We start from the raw sequence: 12,298 nt of genomic DNA, 5'->3' as shown, positions 1-12,298 counted from the left end.
GTTAATTCTGCAAAATATATTTTTATTGCTATTAATTTATTTTGTATTTTTACCTGATTGTCAGAGATATGCTGATGTGCAAATTATTTCTAGTCTCTGAAAAAACAGCTTATTTTGGGTAAGGTTTAACATTTCATGTATTGCTTCCACCAAGCATTATCATCACTAGAAACAGGAAACTGAATTTTCTTCCTCATCATTACATATTTTTAATTAAGGGATAGGATCCTTCCATAAACATGACTCTACCTATATGTGAGAAACTGATTTTATTGATAGCTACCACATCCTACCATGTGCAACACAAAGACAAGAAATACAGCCATGAACTGGCCCTTACAGAGAAGGCCAATAAGCAAAAAAACCAACCAACCAAAACAAAAAAAAAATCATCAAAAAAGAACCACAGGAATAATGCAGGTTTTGCAAACAAAATCAAACATCCCCTCCAAGGAAGTATCTGTGATGATGATTGCCTACATTTAGAATAGAATTATGTGGTGGTATCAGAGCTAACTAATCTTGGAGAATGTTAATTTCCCTCTAGCACTGGAAAACTCAGTGTTAAAACACATTTCACCCATCTCAGTATATCCATTTCCTTTCCCCTTTTTGCAGAGGGAACAACCCCAACATCACTTTTACTGTTCAACTGTTTACACCCAGAAAGCTTCCAACCTTTTTGTGCTAGGCCTTGACAACTGCTTCCTTTTTGGTCCCTTCTCACTGTAGGCCTCCAAACTCAGTGACCTTAGTGCACTGTGCTTTTAAGTTAATAACTTCACACAAAGAGAACACATTCGAGGAGTAAAAGAAACAACACACCTGTTGGCACTACTGTACCATGACACTGATCCTAGCAGCATCCTGATGAGAAGTTCAGGAGAAACAAACAAACAAGTGCCTCCTCCTGAAGTGAACTAATGCTTGAGAAAGTATTCTTTACAAGCAGCTGTAAGATTTAGATTAGATATTAGGAAGAAATTCTTTACTGTGAGGGTGGTGAGACACTGGAACAGGTTGCCCACAGAAGTTGTGGGTACCCCCTCCGTAGAAGTGTTCAAGGCCAGGCTGGATGGGGCTTTGAGCAACCTCATCTAGTGGAAGGTGTCCCTGCCCATGGCAGGGGGGTTGGAACTAGATGATCTTTAATGTCCTTTCCAACCCAAACCATTCTATGTTTCTATGGTATATGAGAGTATAAAAAGTTAGTCATCATGAAGGAATAAATGTAGGTGTGCTGATACAAAATAAAGCAGCAGCTGGCAGACACCTTCTGGACAAAGGCAGTCAGGTCTCAAAGAGGCCAATAAACTTTGGAACAGTTTATTGCTTTCTAGAGCAAACTCTAAACTAAATGATATTTACTGGCCCATGGTTAACATCAATATATCAAATAAAGAACTAAAAACACAAAAGTGTGATCAAATGATGTCAGAGATCAGTGAAACCACTTTCAAGTACATATGTAAAGTAGCTTTTATTCACCCCTTCCTATGCCAAATGCAAGTGATGATGTCAGCACACATTCAGAAAAATAAATTCTGTCTTCAGTATTGCTAGCACAACTTACCTGTAAGTGTGTATACATGTAGAAGGTAGATCAAAATTATACTAACAACATGGAATTTTCATTATGAGATTGGATGGCCTTAGCCAATCATAACTAAGTTACCTATCAGTACAAAAAAAAAGCATCTCTCTCAAGTATCCTAAAAACCTAAATCCTCACTACAGTTTTAAAAATTTATAAAATGTAATTCCATGAAGGCAAGGCCTTAAAAAGCACTTGGCAGCACTAAAATCTATTTACCATAATATTTTTTTTAATTATATTTTCAAATAAGAATGTAAATATTTTCTCATGTATGTGATTTTTCTGCTTATGTATGATTGTAGTCCACAAAAGCCTGCACATTACAATACTTAAAACATGTATTTTAATGTTTGTATCTGACTTTGTTGGTGACATATAAGAATAGAAACTTTAAAAGTACATGTGATTATTTTCAGCACTTTCTTAGACAGAGAGTGCTTTATGTCTTCACAATACTTCACTGCTAAGGCATCCTTTACTGGTTGAGAAACGCTGCATTAACAGTTTTTATTCTATGACAAAATAAATCCATTTTATCTATACATAAAATGAAATAAAGCTAGTTAAAATGAAACTATTCTTAATAATGGCATTAATTAGAAAATTCAGTAAATTTTACATGTTAGGAATAGCAACAGAAAATTGTAGCATTTGATTTTGAAAACCATCAACAAACAGGCAAACAGGCATAGACCAGTGTGAATTTACTTCTACTGTCTTATTTTTGACCATAACTTGATTAAAATGCAAAGGTTTTCTCCATAAGAAAAGGTCTGTTCCCTGTTCTTTTAAGCTTAATTTGTGGCCCATCTCCCAAAAAGTCTGATAGTCATGCTACACTCTGATGAACTCTGTATGGTGGATTGGATAGATACCTGTGGTTGCTTGTGATATCTGTAGTTGCTTGGCTCAACGACTTGGATGAATACTTATTCCACCCTCAATTTTTCTTTCTATTTTTCCTCTGAGTGCATTATTTTCACTTTTAGATGAGGAAAAAAAGAAAGATACAGACAAAAGTTGCAACAATTAATTTTAAACACTAAATCCAGAGTAATTTGTCACTATATTGGCTGTATTCATAGTTGCAACTTTGGTTTCTTTTCTTTTTCCTTCTGCTTTCTTTTTTTTTTTTCCACAGGAGAGTATATATATATACGTAGTTCAAAACTGTGACAAAGTATTTTGGTGCTGCAGCCAATCCTCTGTGTTTCGCACGCCCTCATGCCTTTAGAGCCCTCCAAGACGTCAAATACCCTGGGTCAAGTGAACGAACAGCTTTGGCAGTCCCTTTACCAGTTGTTTAACAGTACTTTTGTTTCTTTCTGGCTTAGATAACTGCCTCCAGGTATGGACTTTCCTCAGGATGAGGCGCTGCTGCATATTGAACTTAGCTGCAGCGTATTTGAAAACTTACCCATTGCTCCTTACTAAAGACCTGCTAGCATTCGGGCAAAAAAGAGACTAACACGACTAGCACAAATTGGAAATTCTAGCAGTTCTGCTGTTAATTTTAACCCTGACAACTTCCATTGGTATCTATTTGTTAAGCAAAGGGAAAAAAAATTCAACTATGATGACACTGGGACACAAGACTCTCATATGCTTCACTGTGTGTGATATAAGTCAACACTTTCAGAAAATAAAAAAAAAAAATAGAGCACTGTGTATCTTATGCCATAGCTGCAAAGTTACCATGTCCCAAAGAAAAACAAAATTATGGTATAATTGAGTAATTGTCTCTTCTTTTAAATAAATTATGCATATATGTTAATTATTTCTGATAAAGATGGCATATCTCAATTTTAATAACTGCAGTAGTTCAAAAATGACATGTAAAAGCAAATCCGTATGTCTGTCGTGACTTTAAACAGATTTTTGTAACATTATAAAAGGCATTATTTAAAAAAAATAAAGACTATACTATAGTATTTTGTGGGGAAGGTAAGCCTTTAACTACCAGTGAGTCAAAAGAGATAGCCATTCTCAGTATTAGAAATCAGTAAATAAGCAAATACTTAGGTACTTGTGATACATTTTGGAATGAAAAAAATCAGAAGACACTTCAAAATCTACATCCTCGGCTGGTTTTCAACAGATATTTAAAAAAGTTAGTTAAAATTTTATAAGGGTTTATCTCGAAAACATTTTTGTAATTGATTCATATGTTACTTTCCAGTAGACAGAATGTATTTGGAAGTTTTTACATACTGACTATAGAATACATAAATCTATAGAGTTGTTAACCATTTCCTCTATTCATCTTGTAATATTTTTCACAGCTGAAAAAATACATACAGATATTATAAAGGAAATGTCATTCTTAAGGAAGCATCTAGTTGACACTTTAGAAGATTAAACTCTTCTACACAGTCCTATATCTTTATAACCATGATGTCCAATTGTGACAGTGTCTATGGATTCTGTTGAATCAGCATTATGTACTCAAATCTGCCTGCACAGCAGGAAATACCCAAAAGAATGGAAGGAATTTCAAATTATTTTTTTCCTCAAAAATAGAATTTCAAAATTGTATTTCTAAGACAGTGGTAAACTACAGAGAAGACACAGTTTATATAGTGGCAGAACAAGCTTCTACACAATATGCTGGAAGGCAGCCTTCCTAGGATCAGACTTTGGTCAATGTCAACTTAATAGCTGATTTATTAAGACTATAAAAGTGCCTTAATCTTAGACAGCATTTATGCATGAAGCTTTACAGCTGTCTTGAATAATAATATGTGTAACTCTACTGACTGATCACCAAGGAACCAATTAATGTTAAATAAAGCACAGATATGTTAGAATACAGTCCATTTGATGTCTAAATTGACTAACCCATTTTGAAATTGACTGTTTATTTGTGATGCTAAATTTCCAGATATTTATGCAAACTACATCGCTTACCTGTTTGTTGAGATAATTTAGAAAATAATCTAAAAATACCATTAAAATACCACATAAGTGTTGAATGCTAACAGCTTCAAACAGCAAGGTCCTAAATCTTAAACAGTGACACCTTCCAGAACTGTTAAAAGGCATTACCTAATTATTTTTCATCTTCAGTTCTTAAAATAACCTTAATCTATATTTATGGAGATGCAATCATACAGAATAATAATAGGGTTTGTTACTTAGGCTGATTTTGTTACTCCAAGACATAGATTTTTTAAAATAATGTTAATGAAATTGCTGTCAATCCAGCAGTTTTGAAAACTAATTAAATACACATACATAGATATTCAGCACTCACACTGTACATATACAAATTTATTTCATTCTGCACTTTTATGAAACCAATGCAAAAGAAGCATCCATGAAAAAAAACCCCACCAAACAAACAAAAACCAGAGTGATGCTGACATCATCTCTTCAAAAGATACTGTCACTTAGGGTCAGATCAATCCGCAGCTGGTCTTTTTCTTTGTTACTTAATTCAATATTAAAGCCAAGTAATTTTGACACCAAATTCCTCACCATGTAATTTGTTATGTTAATAAATTATGATATATCAGAGAAAATAAGATAGCAATTAGGTGCCTTGTCTTCCAAATGGCTAGGCAATTATAAGGAAGAAAATACTACACTAGTATAATGCCCAATTTTGTCCAAAGAAAATTGAAAGGAGAGACAACTGGGTGCTATGTCGCACATGGTTCTTTAGCCAAAGGCTGTTGGTCTTATTTCCATCTCAAACACACAGAGAACAGTAAGAAAGGCCTGTGGCATGGCTAAGCCTCTATTTTTATAACCACTGCATGTAATTTAAAGACAGCATACTACACCAGCCTTAGTCCAAGTTGTAGCAAGAGTTTTCATTCCTATGTGCTGAGGTAAAGATGTTGAGTTTCACTTTTAAACTAGAGAATGTTTTGTCATCTACAAGACAGGATTTTTTAACTTCACTCTATTAAAATACTGTAGAATTGCAGTGGTGATATTGAATACTGTACAGAATTAATAAGGAAATATGAGAGAAGACAAATATGCTTTAAAGGAAGAACTCAAAATACTGTAGTAAACTGGTCTACCTTTACAAAAGAAGTCTATAGATGGTCTTCACTTAAATTACCACAACACTGTATGCATTCATTTTAGACACAGATAAGGTAAAGTGCATTTTTAAATGCATCTATCAAAATAGCTTCTCTTCAGCTATATCCAAGACAATATTCATCTTCAGTGTACTTCCCATATCTTTCTTATCTTAAATGAGACATAAAACTAAAGTATTTGAAATACAATTAAATTATTTGGAATAAATTCTCCAATAGCCATTTACAGGTTGATGGATTCTAGAATATGTGTGTAAACATTCAGCTGTGATTCTCTTCCCAAAGATTCTCATTTATCCTCATCTCTTTTGCAGACCACAGTCAAAAAAGCCCAGTCTTTAGCTGTGCTGTGTAAAACTATTTGTTTAAAAAGCTGCTGCTGTAAATGTCAGAAAAGTTAAATGGTGTCACAGGATTGCCTCTGTCCTGTCCTTAAGAGACCTAAAGCACATAGGTGAAACTGATACTAACCCATCACTGTATAGTTCACAGAATCACAGAATCAGCTAGGTTGGAAGAGACCTCTGGGATCATCGAGTCCAATCTTTGACCTAACACCACTGCGTCAACTAGACCATGGCACTAAGTGCCACATCTAGTCTTCTCTTAAACACCTCCAGGGATGGTGACTCCACCACTCCCTGGGTAGCCCATTCCAATGCCCAATAACCCTTTCTGTGAAGAAATTTTTCCTAATGTCTAACCTGAACCTCCCCTGGCGCAGCTTGAGGCTGTGTCCTCTAGTCCTGTTGCTAGTTGCCCAGGAGAAGAGGCCAACCCCCACTTCACTACAACCTCCTTTCACGTAGGTGTACAGAGAAATAAGGTCTCCCCTCAGCCTCCTTTTCTCCAGGCTAAACAATCCAAGTTCCCCCAGCCGCTCCTCATAGGACATACCCTCTAGAACCTTCACCAGCTTTGTTGCCCTCCTCTGGACTTGCTCCAGCACCTCAATGTCTTTCTTGTAGTGAGGGGCCTAAAACTGAACACAGTATTCAAGGTGAGGCTTCACCAGTGCCGAGTACAAAGGGACAATTGCTTCCCTCATCCTGCTGGTCACATTATTCCTGATACACGCCAGGATGCTGTTGGCCTTGTTGGCCACCTGGGCACACTGCTGGCTCATGTTCAGCCAGCTGTCCATCAGTAACCCCAGGTCCTTTTCCACCAGGCCACCTTCCAACCACTCTTCCCCCAGCCTGTAGCGCTGTATGGGGTTCTTTTCTTTTGTCCAGTAGGTATTTTCCTATTTTGCTTTTTAATGCCTTTTCTCTCTTTTATTTGCTCTCTCTCCCACTCATTGTGGGAACAATGAAGAATTAGTTTGCCCCTTCTTCTTGGCAACCGTTACCTGTTTACTTACTCAAAGAAATACTTAAGCAAGGATAAAAGAAGAAAACCGCTTAATTTCAATACTGCTGGTTGTGAAAACTGTAGAAAACAATGATCAAAACCAATGGTAGCACATTACCACTGAAATATCCATGTTATTTAGATGCAGACAGATAATTTGGACACCAAGTCCTGTGTTTATCTAACTGTGACAGATTTATTTCAATTAATGTTTGATTTATATTTTAGAAAGTATCTTATATATTAACATATTTTAACAGTTAAAAAAAAGTTTAAATTTCATTAAATGAACTAAATAGAGCTCCACAGGGAAATATTACCTGAAAACTGCAAGATGCCCTTAAAAGACTGAACTTAAACAAACTTGAATTTCACATGTAAACTTGATCAGTCCTTAATGCTGTTCCAGTTCTTCACATACTCTCTCACCTGAAGTGATCATCCAGTTAGGAGACAGGTATTTTAAATTTCTGAGTGCTTTATAGACTCTTAAACAGAATAATGTCTTTTATTTGGAAAAATGAAGAATTTTATATTGATTTCATAGTAAGTAGTGAGAGTACCGGTATTTTATCCATGTTGCAGATAACTATTGAACTGCTCAGACTAAATCACTTACCTTACAGAAATAAATATGTTTTCCTTATTCATTCTTGTTCAATGCATAGTCTAATTGGTATGAAAAAGACTCCTGATGTTTATAATTTGATCAACTTTACTATTTTTCCCAGTATGGCCGAAATCTAGGCCCAAATATTTCAGTAGTAAAATGACCATAAATTTCAATAGCATGTTTGTGTGTGTCATCAATGAAAATACTGAAATTACTTAGGTAAGGCTAATTTTTTGCTTGTATATACATCAATAGGTACATAATTTTGACAGCTGTTAATAGGTTGCAAAAACAATATTCGTCCTAAAAATACTCTGGCTTACTATTAACAGCATGCATAGTTTGGCTGAGAGAGAAAAAGAAAAATAACACCATATGTGACAGCAGAAAGAATGTTGGATAGCTTGATAAGATATGATAATAGGCATATGAAATAAGAATTTATAGTGTAGGCGCTGCACACGTGTTCATCTAGAAAATATTTTCTCATGATAAAGGCCTTCAGTACTCTACACACATAGTAATTTCAGTCAGCTCAATAAAATTTAAACTGGGCCATGACATAAACATACTCATAGACTGCTGAAATTAAAGCATTGAAAAAAACTTCTATAAAACAGGCATTAACTAAAGCTAATTTAATTAAATGTAATCAATACAGCAATAACTGGTTTTGATCCCGATTTCAATTAAGCTATCTGAATTTAGCTTTTTCTCTGCAAAAGATAACTATTTTCATCATCCTGGAATAGTGGCATAAACTGTTGCAGAAAAATAGTTACTGGAAGATTTAGGTTTAGACTGCAGCAAAGGGGATTGATAACTTTTCTGAAAATACTGTGCGACTGTTAAGGCTTAATGATTTTAGATTCTGCAGAGACAATCTAGAAATAAATGTCCCTTGACCTCCCTAATGTTATCATTTTTACTGAAATGAATTTTTTTAAGAACAAACATGTACCTTTAATATGCAAAAATTGCATACTGCTCTAGGATTAAACATTAATGACTTGTTTTTTGAAGAGTATCTTAAGTTTCCATGAATTTCAGTGTGATTTAGTGGTTAATCATAATTTTAAAACATGATGGTAAAATATTCTACTCATTAATAAGTTATTCAGTTTTCACAACTGAAGTTACTACTGACTGATTTCAAATGGAAATTTTTAGCAGAATTGAGTAGAATGCTAAACTTTTCTTAACACAGGAATCTGAAATCTGCTTCACTGAAAAACTGAATTTTCTCCCCACTGTTTGTTTTGCCACATATGAATGAAGACACTGGGTGGGAGAAGAAACTTGTAAGACCACATGAACTCCAAAAACTCTTTCCCACTCAGTATCATTTTAGGTTTTGTGCAGTTGTATTTATGTCCTTGTGTACCATGTTTAATCTGTTATCGCAATAAACCCACCTTTTTTCCCTATAGAATGTTACACATTGCTCTCTGACAATTTTCACATGAAAAGATGACCACTATATCAAATTGAATAATGCCTCAAAATTGGCATTAAACAGAACATGCAGTGTTTGAGGTAACATAACTACATCATACCTTATTATGAAAAGTGATGACAGAAAATTCCTTTTTATATATATACACCCATATATATTTGTCAACTAGTTGCTGGATATTTACTGCTATGTATTTGTGAGAGAATCAGAATTTTATGAGAATCTACCATGATGGAGAGAATCAATTCTTATATGGTTATAGTTCCCATCTCCTTCTGACAGGTCTTCCCAACAAATATTGGGGAAAAGTAAAATCCAGGGGAGCACTACCATTCTAATTTCACACTTTGATATCAGAAACATATTAGCTCCAAAAAAGGTAAGAAATGCAGATCTGTCATTAAGCCACATGATTAAAGGTCATCTTCAATGCAGTGTTGCTATGTTTATTCAATGAATCATAATGAATTGCAAGATATACAGTACAACTAAATCCTCATTGATTTATAACAACAACTTTCAATTGTTAAATAAGTCTGTTATTGAATACATCATCAATTATAAATAAAAATGCAGCAGTTTTCTATTTCTTTTGCTTTAAAAATAAATTTCCTTTTTGTATTTTTATTATATGGTTTTATTCAGTTGGTGTTTAACACAGAAAATCTCTGTGAAAGTTATTTTTGCTGGTATATGCACGTGTTCAAGTGAATAGTTTGAATTTTCATTTTGTTTTTGTGTTTTAAAATCTTGCACAAACAATTAATTAATCCTCACAACATCCCTGTGAGGTAGGTACTTAAGCTGTATTAAAAAAGAAAAAAACACTGAAGAGAAATTCTCTTTGCTTCACTGATTCAGCAAAGCCAAAACAATAACAAGGCAGTTGTACTTCTCATTCTGATTTGAGCCATGAAATATACTGCCTCTCACCAGTTTCAGTAGTTTCTGTAAAACTTCTGAAGAATTTCATATGAATATCACCTTGGTCATTGTCAACAGAGAAAGATATTTTTCATGAGAAATGAGAAGGATACAGTAATTATCCTGTACACGTGTACTCATTCCCCAGATAAATACTAACAAGTAGTGTTCTTGCATGAAATATTTGAGAATACTGAAAAATTTAACCATTACAAGGATAGAAATATATTAGATAAATAATATATTTTAACAATAAAAATATATGTAATGGTTACATGGCTTTAAGAAGTCAATGATTTTATTCCTTTGACAAATTCAAAAGCACATGTGCTGATGTATCTACCTTACATATTTTACACAAAAATATACTAATATATAGTTTTATTGATTTCCTTGTAAAATTTTATAATGGATATCCTGTGTCATGGTAGGTAGTGGGTGACATAAAAAAGCTCACTGACAGTAGAATATTTTTATATAAATTGCATGCACATTCTTACTTCTTACTTGCTTATGAAAGGAACAAATATATTCATTATAAAAAAAAAGATTAATTTACAAGACAAAGTGAAACCTGCTCTAGTTCCATGCCAATATAAATGATTTGCAACTGATTACATCCATCAAGTTTAATATAAACCGTAGTAATCTGAAAACAGTAATCAGATGGAACAAGATTTAATAACATACAAACCAAAGTTAATGTTTCTCTGATTGTTTCCATTAACTGCATAGCTGTCCCAATTATTATTTTTATATATACATTATGCAACTTAATAGTAGAAAAGTTAAAAATACACAATACACTCAGTACATTAAATAGAGGACTGTATTGACTGAAGGGTTATACATTACTGATGACTTTTTTAACTTTTTTTTCTTTTTTAAAACATAGTTGACCACATATCAATTAGAAATAAGACTTCATGTATTTAATTTTTTATCATCCTGTCAGTATGGCCCCTCTGAAATCTAGGTGCATTTAAAAATAAATAAATAAAATTTATTTTGTTGAAAGACCCCTTTACCACTAGCACTTTGAAGATTACAGAAGAGCATATAATGCAACAACCTCCTTGAGAGCAAATTTTATCTTTCTTCATATAAAATCCAAAGCCCAGAAGACAATGAGCAGAGTAGTAGGAATGGCAAGGAAAAACTGCCATTAAGTGCAAAAGCAATCTCTGGTAACCATCTAAATGGGTAGCACCCAATATGTATTTTGATCATAAACCTAGGATAGTGACAGTTTATTTATCCAGTTATTGCAGCACGTATAAAAACAGTAAGAATAATTATATTTTATATACAACTAAACAACTCAAAATGAGAAGACACGAAGTTGGTTCATAAAATCATGTTTTCGTCCTGTCAAATTTAAAAGTACATTTTCTTACAAAAACACCTTTGCGAATTCAAGCATTTGAAGAAAAAGCCATGTATATATAGTGTCATAAGAATTTTTTTAATCTCTTCCTAAAATGTGTATAACATGTTATGGACAAATAAAAAAACAATTAAAATTGGCATGGGATGGGTAGTTTGAAAAAGACGATTTCTGATTTACATGTTCACTGAACAAAACAGATGCATGGCAAACTGACGTTTTTAAACTGGAAAATGTTATGGAAAAATAATGAGGCAACAGAAATAAACATGAATTTTTCATTGCTGATTTTTTTTTTGTATTTGTCTGATTTAACTTAAGGGTAATTTTAAGACCAAAGCAGAGAACTATTGTATTAGAATACAAAGATTCCCCCACTTGCAGACAATAGGGTATTTCTTATTAATATCTGAAGAGTTGACACTGACCCTGAAGCTCTCATTGTTAGTAGGATGCTGTTAGTAGTAGCAGTTGCAAACATATGGGCTTGCCAGTAACAACTCACAATTTGTGCATAGTTGAGTCTTCGAAACTGAGCAAATTTGCTCTCAAAATCTCGCCAGCGCTTGCTGAGCTGTATCAGGGTTGGCTCCACTGCTTTTGCCGCCCCATCCTTAGACAAGCGTTGAGCCTGCCTGTGCACCGCATTCAGATCTTCCTTCTTCTTCTCCAATTCTCCATCAATCTCCTAGTGAGCAAAACCAATACAGGGCCCAGGACAGTTAGCTAACTAGATCAATCAACTTAAGATTATCAGAATATTTCTGTCAGAAATTCCATTTCCATTTTGTTATAATGAAAACTTACAGCTATTTCATGTCTTATTTTACATTTAAACAAAAAAAAATAACTGAAATTGAAGAACCTTCTTGAAGATTGGTTGTAGAGATACTAACAGCTAGTACACACTGAA

At 33.9% G+C, this 12,298-nt stretch overlaps 1 protein-coding gene across 1 annotated transcript in view; it reads right to left on the bottom strand.

The window, feature by feature from the left end:
• DMD (dystrophin) overlaps positions 1-12,298 on the bottom strand; it is a 1,374,504-nt gene that overhangs the window by 724,373 nt on the left and 637,833 nt on the right. The window contains 1 exon segment of the mRNA XM_068422827.1: positions 11,891-12,073. Coding sequence (XP_068278928.1) covers positions 11,891-12,073 — 183 coding nt within the window.

Source organism: Nyctibius grandis, chromosome 2 (genome assembly GCF_013368605.1).
Source record: "Nyctibius grandis isolate bNycGra1 chromosome 2, bNycGra1.pri, whole genome shotgun sequence".
NCBI classification, from domain to species: domain Eukaryota; kingdom Metazoa; phylum Chordata; class Aves; order Nyctibiiformes; family Nyctibiidae; genus Nyctibius; species Nyctibius grandis.
The sequence above is the reverse complement of the archived record's forward strand: the minus strand, read 5'-3'. Positions and strand labels throughout refer to the sequence as shown.